Here is a 14710-nt window from a genome sequence, read left to right as displayed (position 1 = left end):
ACGGCCCCTGGGGTTGGTGCCGCTGAGCCCGGGGAACAGAGCTCCTTGCACCGGTGACATGAAAAATCTTTGGCCCCCCGCAGCATCATGTCCCAGCACCCGAGCCCCCAGGGTTGCACGTCCGGGGCTTCCCAGGACCCCACTCGCCACCCCGCTACGCCCCAGCCTGGCTCCCTCTGCAGAGGCACCAGACGCTCCAGAATATGCAAGAAATGCTGCGTTAGGCAGATTTGGGATAATCTTGTCTCTCCCGCCCCTTTTCTCCCACAAAGGTCTTGCCTTAATGTCTGAGAGCGGCTGTGCAGCCCTGCACTCTTCCTTTCAGCACATCGCCAGCGCCGGGGGCCGGGGTGCCCCCGCCATCACATCCCGGTCACGGACCACCCAACCACCCCATGGCCTGGAGGGGCCCTGCGGCCCCCCCGAGGGGGATGGAGCAGCAGGGCTGGCTGGGAACAGAGAGCTGGGGGGCGGTGGAGGGAGAATGTGGGTGCTGCGGCCTCGTGGGTGTCACGGTCACGAGTGGAACAGGGACACTGGTACTGCCCCGGGGCTGAACCTGCCTCCGCCCAGTGGCTCAGTTCAGCTCTTAAATCCCCTTAATGAATTAGAGTCGGTCACCCCCCCACCTCTCCAACCCCCGGCCGGTCTGCCAGGGGTGCAGCCAACCCCCCTGCTCTGCCCCCGGGGACCCCACTCGGGACGCCCCCGAGGGAAGGGATCTGGGACCCCTCACCCCCGCGGATCGCTGCATCCCGCCCGTGGAGGGGCCCGCGACCCCAGTCGTGACCCCCCTCAGGGACATCCCCCCCCCCCGGGGGACGCGCCCGGGACCCCCCACGGGCGGGGCCGCGCCTGGGACAAGGGTTACCTCCCCCCCCCCCCGCCCCACTCGGGTTTGAATGGAGGGTGTGGGACTGCCCCGTGACGTAGAGGCGCGCCATTGGCCCGGGCGGGGCGATGACATCATGCCCGCCGCGGCGGTAGTGGGGGGTGCGGTTTCGCTCCGGCTCGGCTCGGCTCGGCTCGGCGCGGCCATGGGCCGGCAGCGGGTCCCGGGCGCGCAGGTAGGGGGGGTCCGGGGCACGCTGGGGCTCGGTTCGGTTCGGTTCGGTTCGGTTCGGTTCGGCTCGGCGCGGCGCGGCTCGGCTCGGCTCGGCTCGGCTCGGCTCGGCGCGGGGGGAGGCAGCCGGGCCCGTGCTCGGCTATTGTCCGGCGGCGGGTGGGGTTCCCCGGGCTGCCCCGAGCCCCGCTTCGGTAGCGGTCCGGAGGCGGCGGTGACACCCCTCCCCGCACCCACCGGGGCGTGGGGCCGGTCCGCGGCGCGGGTGGGCGAAGGGGTTAACAGGATGCGGAGTCGTGTTTGCCCAACGTGGGGCACCGGCCCGGCTCACCCCGCCCCGGCGGCGGCGACCGGCGGCCGCTCGCCCGCGGCTCCCCGCGTTTCGTCGAACCCGACGAGGGGTTCGCGGTGCCCGGAGCCGGCGGTGGCCGCAGCCGGGGCGGCGGCTGCCCGCGGCCCTCCTCGGAAAGGCTGATCCTCCCCGCGCTGGAGCGGGTCCAGCAGCACCCCTGGGTTGGCCGGGGCTGGGCGCGGGCGGGTGCTGAGTCAGCGCCGCCCGAAATCCCCCTCCAGCTCATCCTCCTGCAGCCTGGGACGGGGTCAGGGCTTCCCGGCCGGCTCCCCAGCCTGCCCTCCAGCACTGCTCACCGTCCCTGGGGAGCACACGCCGGCTCCCATGGGTGCCCTGGAGAGCGGGGACCTGCCCGGCTCTGTAAGCCTGGGTACGGAGCTGGCTTGCGAACCCGTTCCGGTGCGGGACCGGTGCCTGGAGAGCCAGGGGCTGGTGGGCAGCGACCGACCGCTCGTGGGGAGCTGGACGCAGCCTGCGCCACCCTGGTTTGACCCTGGCAGTAGCGGCGTTAAGTATAGATGTTTCCAAGTGCCGAATCTATGGATCAGGGACGCGGTTCTAAAAGGAGCTGGGGTCGTCAGCAGTCTGGGGCAGACACTGAGGCACGGAGCGAGGCAGCGAAGGGAGCGCAGGTCTCTGCACCCCAGGACAGGGCTTTCTCCCTAGCTGGCACACAGTAAACAAGTCTGTTTTGGACACAGCTCCCTCGGAGACCATGGAGTGAATCCAGCTGAGGTTTAGCACCGAGGAGGTTCAGTGGGTTTGGGTCCTGGAGGGGGAAGAGCAAGGCTGGCCTGAATCCCCATTGCTGGGGCCAGCTGCCTGACTCCGTGCCATGGGCTGACCCGGTGCTCGGGCTCCCTCCGCGGCCCCGACAGGCAGCCACACGCCGCTGCCCGCAGGCAGCCCCACTGCCGGCAGTGTTGTGCTGACCGCGGCGGTCTCTCCCTTTGTTCCCTTGGTTTTGCCGTGAGTGCAAACGGCCGCCACGGGCGTGGGCCCCCCAAGCCGGTCGGCTGCGGGGTGCCAGGCCCCACCGGCAGGTAAGGTGCTGTGGCCAAGCTGTGGGAAGCCTGCCTGTTTACTTCCCGTCCACCCCAGCGAAACCGCAGGAATTTGGAGCCCGGCGGAGGTCGGGAGGTCTGTTTAGCCCCGGTATCCTGTCGGACCCTGGCCAGCCCCTGTTGTTGTGAGAGACGGAGCCGGGGCCAGCAAGGAGATAACCTTTCCCCCCGGAAATGTCCCCTCCTCGCCCTGGAGAGCCGCGGGCTGGTTCGCGGCCCCGTAGCAGGAGGATTTATGGTCCTGTGCGTGTTCTGGCGTGTCCTGCCAATAGCTCCTCGCTGAACTCTGGCTAGCTCCCGGTCGTCGGCAGTCCCTCAGGGAGCACTGCTCTGCTTTTGGCACTGGTGTGCCGGCACTGGGGCGGCGAGTTCCCCGGCTTGGCTCTGATCGGCCTGCCGATAGCCCTGGCGAGAGCCAAGATTTGCCTCCTGCCCCGGCGAGCTGTCTTGCTGGCCCCAGCTCTGATGCTCGCTGCCGGCTGCCTTTCTGCTTCCAGAGGCGCTGCCGGGGCTGTTCCACGCATCCCACGGCTGAACTGCAGCAGGGTCCTGGTGCCAGGGACAGGACCAGACCTGTCACCCGTGCCTGGGAGGAGGGGGTCACCGGGGTGCCTGGGCTGCCCGCACTAACAGGACCGTCTGCCCCCAGGCCCTGGGAAGACTCGCCAGGGAGCCCGATGCAAGGGTGTGACAGCGGGCTGGTCCCCCCCCCCGGGGCCGGCGGTGGCAGGGTGTGATCCGTGCCCTGTCTCCAGCAGCTGTCTGCCAGGCAGCAACATCAAAGGGCCGCCTGAGCCGGATCCCTGGGGGGCAGCACACCAGAAAGTGGGGCTGAGCAGCCGGCGTGCGGGTTCTCCCTGGCCCCGGGCAGTGCAGGGGGGCCTGACTGGTCCAGCGTGGCCCCAGCACCCAGCAGGGTGGGGAGACCATCCTCTGATCTCTGGGCTGGAGGGTGCTGCCTGGGGCGCTCTGCACAGCAAAGCTGGGGAGGCTTGTTTGGAGCCGGCCGGGCCTGCCAGGATGCTTTCCTCCTCCGTGGGTTTGGCTCTCCCAGCCCGTGAGCGGGACGAGCTGGGGACAGGATGTGTGGGAGCGCGGCGGGACTCGGCGTTTCCCCCCGTGCGCACCCATGCACTGGCTTCTTTCTTTAAGCCACTGGTGCCCTCTGGACCCTGTGGGTGACTGGTACTGAGCGGGATGAGATGGGGAGGATGGGGGGGGTCTTGCGGGAAGCCTGCATCATCAGGGCACGCGGTCCCCGCTGCTTGCTCTGCACCCAGTGGGGCTGTCCCACCCTCCATGCTGGCTGCAGAATCCCGCTGTCTTGCAAGCAGACACCCATTCGCAGGGGAAATCGTGTCCCCTGGGACCTGGGGCTCTCGCTCCTTTGAGCTCATGGTCCCAAAGGGCTGAGAGGGCAGGTGGGAAGCAGTGTGTGCTCCGTCAGTTCACTTTATCCCTCTTGTCCTCGACCTGCGCTTGCAGGTCCTGTCCCCTCCCCTCCCGTTTCCCTAAGCCCTGCTGGGACTTGGCAGTGCTTTGGGCTTGCTGCCCCAGGACCGGCAGCCTGCCTGCCTGCCTTCAAAATCTCTCGGGTTACAGAGTGGCTTTCCCTGGTAGGTAGCTGGAGAGGCGGCGGCAGCAGCAAAGCCGTCCTGGCCTGGTTTCCTTTGTGAAAGCACCGGCAGTGGGAATGTCATAGGATCCGCTCTCCTCTCCCCGAGCAAGAGGAGGAGAAAAGGGCTCTGTGTCCCGCTCCCCCCGGGCAGGACGGGGCCGGCAGCCGGGCTGTGCGGGCAGCGGAGTCCCGCTGCGCTGCTGTCGCCTCTCGGGGTGGGCTGGGAGCAAAGTGTCGAGGGACGGGGAGATTTTGGCCGCTGTGAAAAGGCTTTGTGGGCAAGAGCGTTGAGGGGGGACGTGGTGGCTTGTTTGGAGGCTGTGACGGTGATGGAGAGCTGCTGGCCGGGGAGGCTGCCGCGGCGCGCCGGTAACGCTCCAACCTCCTGGTGGCCCCTTTGCCGAGGCTTGCAAAGTATCTCACAAATGCTGAACTTGGCCCTGAAATCTAAATACAAGGGAGGGACAGTCCCCAGATGGCCTAAATCAGCAGCATGGTTGCCTGGCTCAGCTGGGGAGCTCGCCGGGAGTGTTTGTTTTATGTAAAACCAAAGGCTGGAGGAATGCCGGCCTGAAAGGAGACCTTGCAAGGGGAAAACGTCTGTGCCATGCACACACGCTCAGCTGGGCGTGCGTGAGATCCTGGCGAGGAGAGTGGGACTCCAGCGAGCTGCTTGTCTGCATTCGGATGGGGCGAGGAGGGGAAGAAGTCCACTCGCCCCCTGGTTTGAGGGTGCGGAGAAGGCGGCGCGGCTGCTCTGTCTCTTCTCCCAGCTGCTGGGGATAAACTGGGGGCTCTCCCGACCAGAGCTCCCATGTGCTGTCACATCCCCGGGGCTCTGCTGCAGCAGAGTCGAGCGGTCGCCCTGCCGAGAAGGCTCATGCTGCCGCCTCCGTGGGGTGGTGGGATCCTGCACGGGGATGGATGGGGAGCGGTGCCGCTGACGCTGTGCCGCGGGGCATGCCTGCCCTGGCTGGCCCCATGCGGAAGCTGTGTGCAGCAGGGCTGGGAGGGCCGGGCACTGGGACTTTGCACCCGCGTGGGGTCAGAGTCTGACCTGCTTGCATGGAACTGGCCCGGCCGCAGCCTGCCTGAGGCCCCGCTGCCGTGGCGGGGGACGGATGGGCGTCGCAGCGCAGGTTTGGGAAGGGTTGGGGGGCGGGAGCCCTTCCCCAGCTGAGCTGGGAGATGTGGGGCAGATGCTGCAGCCCCCTGCAGTGTCCAGCTGAGCGGGTACGGGGCTGGTTTGTGTTGGGACTATGCTGCTCTCGCTGCCCATGGGCTGTGGGGCCAGGACTTGCTTCCAGCTGACCCCGCGGAGCCATTCAGCTACACTCTGGGGCTGGGTGGGCAACAGGGGGGACATGGCCCCCGCCCTGAGGCTCGCTCAGAGGAGAGACGTGCGTGTCACGGGGCTGCAGTGTTGCCGGCGGTGCCCAGAGGGAGGAAGCGGGCGGCTGCAAAAGCCCTTCCTCCCCGTCAGCCTCTCCCGGGACCACCTGGGGCTGCCTGGCGCCAGGGGAAGTGCGGGATGTGGTGACGTGGTCCCTGTCCTCGTCCCGTCCTGCAGGGCCACGGGCGCTGGGCTGGACCGGGTGGCCGGTGGCATCGAGGTGGCCACGGGAAGGAGGAATGTGCCTCTCTGCATCCCGGTCAGCCAGGGCCCTCATCATCTCTGCCACCAGCTGCCACCCCTGAGTCATAGTGGTGACAGTGAGGTGGCCGGAGAGGGTGGGCACGGCCTCGCATGGGCTCAGCGCCAGGGTGCAGCGAGGAGCAGCGTTGGAGGGCTTTGGGGTGCTCAAGGGCAGCAGCAAGGCTGCATCCCCACGTCCCCATCCTGCCAAGCGTGGGCGCAGAGGGGTACCCATGGGGTGCCTGCCCGTTCCGGCTCCCCCCGGCACGCCGCTTGGCTGGCGGTGCCTCCCGGGGGCTCTACGCCCTCCTCACACACTTCCTGCCGTCTGTTTCCAATTCCTCCTGGCGTCTGCTCCTCCCTGCTTTCTTCCAATTAAAAAAAAAATCCCAGGCATCTTCTCGGCGTGCGGCTCCCAGAGGCTCGAGCGCTGCTGTGCCCCACTCCGGCGGGCTGGGGCTGTGCGGGGAGGGGGCAGCGGGTGCCTGCAGCACCCCGCGTCCCTCTTTGTGCCCGTTCAGGTCCGGGACCGTCCTGCAACACCCCCGTGCCCAGGTCTTTCTCTTGCGGTCTTTTGTGCATGTCTGCTCCATGGATGGGGTCTGGGACCTGCTCGTTTAGGGGGTGTGGGGAGCTCAGGGGTGTCTGGGGACCCATCCCCTGTGGAGCGATGCCCAGTGTGGAGGCTATTCCCAGGGGAGCGGAGTGGCTGGCGGGCATGGGGTCACGTTTTTCAGCCTGGCGGGGTGAGGGCTGGTGTCATCAAGGCTGTGCCCGTCCGTGTCCTCAAAGCCTGACCATGTCCCTCTCTCCTGTCCCCTAGGAGTGACCCGTCTGTGACACCGGTGGGAGCCCAGCCACAGAGCACCAGGTGTGAGCACCGGCCGGATCCGTGGGACACGCGGCTCCATCTTGGCCGCCCCCGTGCAGTGCGGCACAGCCCCTCTCCGCCACGGCCATGCCGATCCTCAAGCAACTCGTCTCCAACTCTGCCCACTCCAAGCGGCGCTCACGGGCTGACCTGACGGCCGAGATGATCAGCGCGCCGCTGGGGGACTTCCGCCACACCATGCACGTGGGGCGGGCGGGGGACGCCTTTGGGGACACCTCCTTCCTCACCAGCAAGGCGGGGGAGCCGGGGCCGGAGGCGGGTGAGGAGCCGGGCGCCTCCAAACCCAGTCTGCTCTCCCGCCGCTTCCGCAGCAGCAAGCGCTCGCAGTCGGTGACGCGAGGTGACCGGCGGGACATGCTGGGTTCTCTGCGGGACTCGGCCCTCTTCGTGAAGAACGCCGTCTCCCTGCCCCAGCTCAACGAGAAGGAGGTGGACAGGAGCGCGGGGCAGCTGCCCAAGAGCCTCTCCTCCAGCCCCGTCAAGAAGCTGCCTGAGGAGGTGAGCCCCGAAGAGCAGCAGCGCCCAAACGGGGCGACCGCTGGGCCGCTGAGCCCCGGCTTGGACGAGCGCGACTTCGGGGACATCACGGAGCTGCCCGTTGTGGTGGCCAAGAGCGGGGCGGGCATGAAGCATGCTGAGTCCATTATGTCCTTCCACATTGACCTGGGGCCCTCCATGCTCGGGGATGTCCTGAGCATCATGGATAAGGAGCAGTGGGAGCAGGACGAAGACCCCGAGGCGGAGGAGAGCCGTGAGGAGGGGGTGGATGCCGCCCTGCCCGGCTCCCCGGTGGTGGCGGCAGCCCTGCCGAGCCAGAGCCCGTCCCGCAGCGCCGGCGGCCGCTGCCCCAGGGACAGCAGTTCGGCATCCAGTTGCACCTCGGGGCCGGAGGAGCGCAGCCCTGTCCCTGGGCCACCGAGCCACCGGGGCCCCCCAAAACGCCCCGACAAGGAGTTCTCGTTTGCTGACGAAGATGACGACGAGATCAGAGTATAAAAGACGAGCGGCCAAGCCGAGGGGTCTGGTTCTCATTTGCGGTTGCTTGGACACGGGGCCGAATACCCCGGTGCTGCAATGGGTGGCACCGGGGAAGACTCAACTCCTCACTCGTTCCCTCTCCCCGTCCGGTGGTGGACATGCCGCCGCAGGACAGCACTCTGCACCCGGGGCCGGAGCAGCCCTGATGCCTCTTGGCTCCCGGAGAGCTCCAGCACATCCCGGGAGGGGAAAGCAGACTCGATTTCAGTTACTTCTGTTGGACTTTGGATATTAGCTCTTTTCTTTTTTTCCCCCCTGCCCATGTAAAGCAATATAGGATCAAACAAGACGAGGCTTCGAAGTTTTAGCCCCTTTAGTAATATATATATTTTTTTCCGCCATATGGTTTTTACTGCTCTCTGATTTGTACTTAACTTTCTTTACTCTCGCTTTTGGTTTTAACGGAGGGGAGATTTCCCATGAGGAAGGACTTGGCTCTGGAGCTCAGAGGGGGCTTGGGACTGTGGGCAGCTCCAGCTCCCCAGGTTTCTTGGGGACTTTCTGCAGACTGAGAGCCGGTCTCGTGCCGCGGCGGGGTCTTGCTCCCCATCCCTCTGATGGATGGATCCATCCCAGATGCCTGACACTCCAAACAGCCCGGGGGTTGTAGGGATACCTCCCTGGCCAGCCCTGGCACTGGCTGCTCCCAGGGATGCTGATGGGAATGTGGGTCTGTCCCCCGTGGGAGGAACGCCTGGGACCCCCCGTGAGCCAAGGCGAGCCCCAGTGTCCTGCGTGCCAGGCGGCCGCCGTCACAGGGCAGGTCTGGCTGGGCAGTACCGACGCTGGCCTGGTGCAGGCAGATGGAAGAGGAGGGTTTTATATCATGTATGTACAAATGCAAAGAATAAAAGGAAATGGTAGTGACAGTAGTGGCTTGAGTTCCTGGGGACGAGACACGTGGGGATGTGGGTGTTTGCACCCTGCTGCACAGGTGGGGACTGGCTTTCTCTGTGCTGCCATCGTCCCCAGACCCTGTTCTGCCGCCTCCACCTTTGCTGCCTGTCCATGGCTGGAGTCCTGCCCAGCGGCTGGTCCCCTGGCTGGCGTTTCGGCTACCTGCAGCGGCCGTGCTTTATCTGCCCATCGCACGGGGCTGCCTGCAGCGGGAGGAAGCGGGCGAGCTCCTGCTGACCGGATCTGGCTCCGGGCTGGGACCCTCCAGCCAGGCCGGTTCCAGCCAAGGGACGGCTCTGCCAAGACGCCGGCTCTCCTCCCCGCAGCCCTGCTCCCTGCCAGCTGGGGAGGAGTGGAAGGTGATGGCAGGGCAGGACTGGCTGTCCCTGCTCCCACGGGCTCGGGGCCAGGGCTGGGCTTGTCCTGGGTGCTCCTGGCCCCATGGAACTGCTGTGGCCCCTGCCGACTCCAGTGAGGGTGGATGGAGGGGCTGCATCTGGCATGGCGAGCAGGGTGGGACGCTCCCATCCCATGGCCGGCTTCCCACAGCTCAGCCCCTGGTGTGAGTGGGGCTCTGCCAGCATGGAGGGTGCCTTCCCTCCCTGGCCCCACTGATGGAGCTGGGCTGTGATGGGGTGAAGCGCTGGGAGCAGCCCCAGAGCCCTTCCCCAAGTAGAGAGAAGGCTGGCTGGAGAGCACAGCTCTGCTGGGAGCGCTGGCCAGGCTCTCCTTGCTGGTGCTGGATGGGGAGGAAAGGATATGGCCCTTCCAACATCTCCAAGCCCTAGGAGGGGCTGGGTGCCCCGTCATCCCGGAGGGATCTCCCCTAGTGAAGCCGGTGGGAGCAGGCGAGCACTGTGCTGTGGCGGGGACACAATGGGGTCCTGTGCGTATGCCAGGGCCAACACAACGCCCCGCGGCGTGGGACATTGGGCTATTGTCCGGGTCGGGGAGAACAACAGCAGCTGCAGCTGGTGGCTCTGAGCTCACCGGGCTGCCTCTGCCCCGGTCGCTGCACCACAGCCCCCCTGCCCTGTGCTAGGGTCCCGGGGCTGCTGCCCCCTGCCCTTGCTCTGAGCACCCGTCTCCTGAGCCGATGGTCCTGGCCCGTGCCTCCTGGGAGGTCACCAGGCTGCCACGGGGACCTGGCTCCTCTTGTCCCTTAATGATGCTCTGACATGAAGCAGCGGGGCAGGGCAGGTCACCGGGGTTTGCACCCCCTCCCGGGACCCCCCCTTGCTCCCCGGGGCCTCACCGGTGCCGCAGGGAGGGGAGAGACCCTGGGGCAACCTGGCACTGGCTGCCTGAGACCGTCACTTGGCAATCGCGATCTTTGTGATGCCTGTCAGCTCCAGCCTCCCGCGCAGCAGCACCGCGCTGCCACGAGCCGACGGGGCAGAAAGCGCACACTGGCTCGCTGAGCACGCACGGGACGTGGTCCCGCTCGATGGGATGGGATGGTGGCTCCAGCACACTGCGAGCAAGTGAGCACAGGGCCAGTGCAATGGGTCCCGGGCTAGTGGGGAGTAATGCCAGCACCGCTGCAATGCCAGTAGTGTGCAGCCAGTGCCTGCTGCAAGGGAGGGCAGGTCGGCTGGGCTGCACCCGCCGCCTTCCCCAAAAACCCTCCATCTGCACAGCACGGGATGGGCGTCTTGCTGTGGGACCTGATGTGTGCGCGGGATGTGGCTGGCACCACCGCTGGGTGCCGGGTTGGTGCACAGCACGCAGCGCAGGGCTGCGGCCGCGGCACCCGCAGGCAGCGCTCCGGCAGGCAGACAGCGCTGGTCCAGTGCGTATATAGCTAGTGACAGAATGGGAGCAGGTCTCCATCCCCGATGTGTCAGGCCACATCGCTCCGGGCGTGTGCCGGGGATGCGCGTGGCCACAGGAGCTGCGTGATGGAGGAGGGACGGAGCGTTAGGTCAAACCCGGGGGCTGCGCGGTCTTTTCTGGGTGGGCCCCTGGCAGCCCCGGGAAGCAGCGTGGCACTGTTGTCGTGCCCAGCATGTGCCGCTGCAGCCTGGCACGCGTGCAAGCCCCCAGCCCAGCAACAGGGACCGAAGGGCCTTCCCATCGGGGTGCGAGGTGCGACCTGGCCGTCCCCACCAGGAGCCCAGGGACGTGGGTCTGTTCTGCTGAGCACCAGGCGCTGCAGAGCAGGGCTGGGGACGGTGCTGCTGTGCACCCAGCAATGCGCAAAGCACTCAGAGTGCGACAAAACCCACACAGGATCCGTCCCTTATTATCTGAGTGTTTAATTACAGCACTCGGGCCACGTTTGGCTCTGTTTAAGGCTGAGCAGCAGCCCCAGTGCGAGGGGGTTAACCCAGCTCACGGGCAGCCCCTGCAGACCCTGCTGCTCCTGGGGAGACGTGGGCCAGCTGCTCTGCCCCAGAGCTGGGGCTGGAGGAAAAGCAGATGTCGGTGCAGAGAGGCAATTATGGGGGATGCGATGGGGGCCCGGGGCTGAGCTCCCTGCAGCTGGGCTGTGGCAGGAGGCAATCACGGCTGCAAATTGAGATCAGATGTGGGCAGCTTCTGTCTCTAAATGGAGGGCTCGGGACTGCTGCCTGGGTTGGTTTTGCTCTGGTTTGGAGAGGAGGAGGAGGGTTTCTGAGCGCTGCTGCTGGGGCCCAGGTTGGCTGTGGTGACCTGCAAAGCGTGGTGCTCCCTTGGGAGACCGGTGCTTTCCTCGGGCAGCCCCACTGCCAGCCCCTTTGTAGCCGTGCTCCCTGCCTGCACCCTGCCTGCGCTGGGCTGGAGGTGCCTCTTGCCAGAGCAGGGGCGATGCAGGAGCTGGTGGCTGGTGTGGAGAAGATCAGGTTTGACTTGGAGGCTGATGTGGAGCAGCAGCGAGGAGCTCAGCCCCTGCCCTTTCCGGGTATGGACAGTAAGTTGGGGACAGGATCCTGTGGCATCCTTGGAGGATGACAGGGGTGCAGGAGGTGTTGGGGTTCTCCTTGCTGGTGCTCCTGGCTCTTGCTGCACCCACCACAGTGCCTTGGTGCCTCTGGTCCTGCCTCCTCCCTGGGCTCCTGCCCAAGGCTGGGCTGGCTCCAGGCATTGCTCCCTTGGGGATGCATCTGGCACAGCTCTGCGGGGGCTGCTGTTGGAGTGGGCTGAGATGCTCTTGCCCTCGATGGCGCAGTGGTCTGGGCACTGGGGCTGGCGGGTGAAGGTCTCCCTACCCTGCTTTCCCCCACAGAGCTGGGGGCGGCCGTCTGTGAGTTCTTCCATCAAGGGCTGTGCACCAACGGTGAGTGCTGGGAAAGGACAGGGATGGGACTGACACCACCCCACAAGATCCTGCGGCCACCAGGGAGCCGGACAGGGCCCCTCTCCGCTCCATGACCAGCCCATATCTGTGGCAGATTGTGTTGTGGCCCTGTGGCCAGTGGGTTGGCGGGTTTTGATCCAAAATGCTAACACTGCTCAGAGTCCATCGTTCCCCCTGGCCCTTTGGATGAGTGCTCCTACCCCTTCTGCACTGGGGAGGGCTTGGACACCTCCAGGGCAACCAGACCTTGGCAGTGCCTGGGGGACCGAGCCCCATCCACCCAGTGGGTGCTGCAAATCTCCTCCACGTCCCGGAAAGCTCACGCTGGCATCTCCCAAGCCAAGGAGCTTGGGGGTGCTGGGGCGGGGGGTTCCCAGATGCAGGCAGGGGTGCGGGGGCTGTGATGGCAGGCTCCGACAGTGGGTGTGTGCCGGGGCCAGGTGTGCGGTGCCCCTTCCGGCACGTCAGCGGGGAGAAGACGGTGGTGTGCAAGCACTGGCTGCGCGGGCTCTGCAAGAAGGGTGACGGGTGTGACTTCCTGCACGAGTACGACGTGACCAAGATGCCCGAGTGCTATTTCTATTCCAAGTTCGGTAGGTGTGGGACTGGGTCGAGGACCCCAGCGAGCCTCTCGCACCCCAGCACCCATGTCCCTCCAGTCTGGCCTCGAGCAAGCGCCTGATGCCACCTCCTGTCTGCGGGAAGAAACACCACTGGCACCTGCTCAGGGCCACCATTCCCCGGGCCAAGCCTGGGTGCTCCTGGGGCACCTCTGTTCTTCCCATCCAGCCCATCCTTGAGCACTTTCCACTGCATTTGGCTTGAGCGACTGTTGTCCTACCCCTTACTCCTGCAGGCGAGTGCAGCAACAAGGACTGTCCCTTCCTGCACATTGATGCCACCACCAGAACCATGGGCTGTCCCTGGTACGACCGCGGCTTCTGCAGGCATGGTGAGCTGCTGGGATGAGTGCTGGGGTGAGCAGGGGCTGCCCATGTTCCCTACCCACCAGTGATGGGGGGGGGTCTGGACCCCGCTGCTGGCCCAATCTCCTGCCACCTCTGAGGTGACCGAGCCAGAGTGGGGTGAACCACAGCGGGTTGTCTGGGGACTGCCTGGGAGTGGGACTGGGTGCCTAGTGGGGATTTAGGCTTGGGGCAGCAAAGGCTCCATAGAGCTGAAGGGGAACGGGGCTGCTGGGGAAAGCTGGGCTCCCGAAATCCCTGTGGGGCAGGGGGTGTGGTACTGTGTCCCCACAAACAGGAACCTCCCCTCTGCGTGGCAGGTCCCCTGTGCAAGTACAAGCACACGCGGAGGGTGATGTGTGCCAACTACCTCGTTGGCTTCTGCCCAGAAGGACCCAAGTGCAAATTCATGCAGTACGTACGGGGCAGGCTGCGGGGGGAGCTCAGCACACAGCCGGCCTGGCACAGCCCCCTCTCCGAGGCTGCAGAGGTGGACATGGCCCTTGCAGTGTCTGGGTCAAGGACAAGGGTGCTTTAGGTCCTTGTCTGAACTAACTGGACCCCTCTGGTCTCTCCTCACGTTCAACCTGAGCTGGTGACCACAGGGTTTGCAGCGGGTGGGCAGGGGACAGCCCCGGTCCCCATGGGGATGCCTGTACCAGCTGCCTGAGCGCTGGGACAGCCCTGAGAGGCCATGGGAGCCATGGGGGGATCTGGGGGTACCGCCTGCCATGTCCCAGGGAGTAACTGCCGGTCCTCTGTGTCCCTCTCCAGCCTCAAGGCCGGGCTGATGACGAGCAGCACGGATCCATCCAAGGTGATGCGGGGAAGGTCCTATGCCATTCCCTCTTGAGCCGAAGCCCTTTTGCTCTGTGCCTCTGCCCATCAGGGTGATGCACCAGCTGCCCCTGCCCCACAGCTCTTGCTTCCCTTGCTTCTGCCCCGGCTCTTGTGGGAGCTTGTGGGACAGCAGCTGCCAACTGCCCCTCCTGCCCCGTGTCCCCCCAGGGAGCTGGCTGTCCTTGGGGGCTGACACGGTTGGATTTGGCTGCCGGCGGGGAGAGTGGATGGAAGGACGTGCCACCCGTGGAGCCCCCTCTACCAGTCACTGGTGCTACCCAGCACCCTACAGAGCAGCTGCGGGACACCAATAGCTGCCCCCTGGGCCCACAGAGCCCACTTGAACGAGGCATCTGCTTCAAGGTGAGTGTTTTTGGGACTGGGAGGCCTGGGAGCGACGGTCTTGCCTTGGAGGGAGGGTAAAGCGCTATGGTGAGGGGCAGCATGTGGCGTGGGGACTCCCACAGTGCTCTCAAAACAGCTTCCTTGACTGGGGATGTCTGTCTTCTCCCGGGGCTGTGTTTTGTGGCCCTGGAGCCTGCCCCCCCCCCCCCCCCCCAGCAGCTGGGGTGTGAACCGGCAGGAAGGAGGCTGTACTTGGATTGAAATAATCCGACTACAAGCGAAGGGACTTCTGTGGTAATAAACACTTGGCATGCAGTGGAACAGCCCTGGAGAGCAGCGAGCCCCTTGTGTCCCTCTGGGTCAGAGGTTTGTTGCAGTTGGAGGTCTTGGGATGCTGCTTGCAGGTGAGAGCTGTGCTGGAACGAGGCATGGCTCCATTAGCCCAGTCGCTGGGAAATGATGTGAAAATGAACATGCGGTAACATGGCGCTGGGTTGATCCAGCACAAAACCGATGCCTGCCTCTCCCCGTCCCCCCAGTGCAGACAGAAAGGTCACCACGCCAGTAAGTGTGGGAAGACTCAGCTGGAAATCCTGCTGGAGAAGTGACTCGAGTGCTCCCGCACGGACCGTGGAAGGAGGACACCAGAAAGCACGACGGAGCCAAGACGGCTACTAGGGCAGTTGCTGGACTAGAAAAGCCAGTTGGTTTTGCTCAGCA

General features: G+C 65.7%; 2 protein-coding genes across 3 annotated transcripts; both read left to right on the top strand.

Annotated features, from left to right (window-relative positions):
- Positions 1 to 998: 998 nt before the first annotated feature.
- On the top strand, positions 999 to 8526 carry CDC42EP4 (CDC42 effector protein 4). 2 transcript variants are annotated; one of them, XM_076353877.1, is made up of 2 exons: positions 999 to 1067; positions 6557 to 8526. In XM_076353877.1, exon 2 carries the CDS (start codon positions 6692 to 6694, stop codon positions 7619 to 7621), a length of 930 nt encoding a protein of 309 aa, XP_076209992.1. In that variant the 5' UTR covers positions 999 to 1067; positions 6557 to 6691; the 3' UTR covers positions 7622 to 8526. The 2 variants fall into 2 exon arrangements, with proteins under 2 accessions (XP_076209992.1, XP_076209993.1); XM_076353878.1 differs by lacking the exon at positions 999 to 1067 and adding an exon at positions 5180 to 5236.
- Positions 8527 to 11350: 2824 nt separating this feature from the next.
- On the top strand, positions 11351 to 14598 carry CPSF4L (cleavage and polyadenylation specific factor 4 like). Its single transcript, XM_076354113.1, has 7 exons — positions 11351 to 11453; positions 11769 to 11819; positions 12281 to 12433; positions 12697 to 12792; positions 13126 to 13223; positions 13814 to 14008; positions 14530 to 14598. Exons 1-7 carry the CDS (start codon positions 11351 to 11353, stop codon positions 14596 to 14598), a joined length of 765 nt encoding a protein of 254 aa, XP_076210228.1.
- Positions 14599 to 14710: the final 112 nt, after the last annotated feature.

Source organism: Aptenodytes patagonicus, chromosome 16 (genome assembly GCF_965638725.1).
Source record: "Aptenodytes patagonicus chromosome 16, bAptPat1.pri.cur, whole genome shotgun sequence".
Lineage (NCBI taxonomy): Eukaryota > Metazoa > Chordata > Aves > Sphenisciformes > Spheniscidae > Aptenodytes > Aptenodytes patagonicus.
The sequence above is the reverse complement of the archived record's forward strand: the minus strand, read 5'-3'. Positions and strand labels throughout refer to the sequence as shown.

Excerpts from the sequence above, each read along its gene's own strand:
- CDC42EP4 (XM_076353877.1), top strand. The coding sequence starts at position 6,692 with ATGCCGATCCTCAAGCAACTCGTCTCCAACTCTGCCCACTCCAAGCGG.
- CPSF4L (XM_076354113.1), top strand. The coding sequence starts at position 11,351 with ATGCAGGAGCTGGTGGCTGGTGTGGAGAAGATCAGGTTTGACTTGGAG. Across the intron at positions 12,434-12,696 it reads CTATTTCTATTCCAAGTTCG|GCGAGTGCAGCAACAAGGAC; the intron begins GTAGGTGTGGGA and ends TTACTCCTGCAG. Across the intron at positions 13,224-13,813 it reads AGTGCAAATTCATGCAGTAC|GGAGCTGGCTGTCCTTGGGG; the intron begins GTACGGGGCAGG and ends GTGTCCCCCCAG.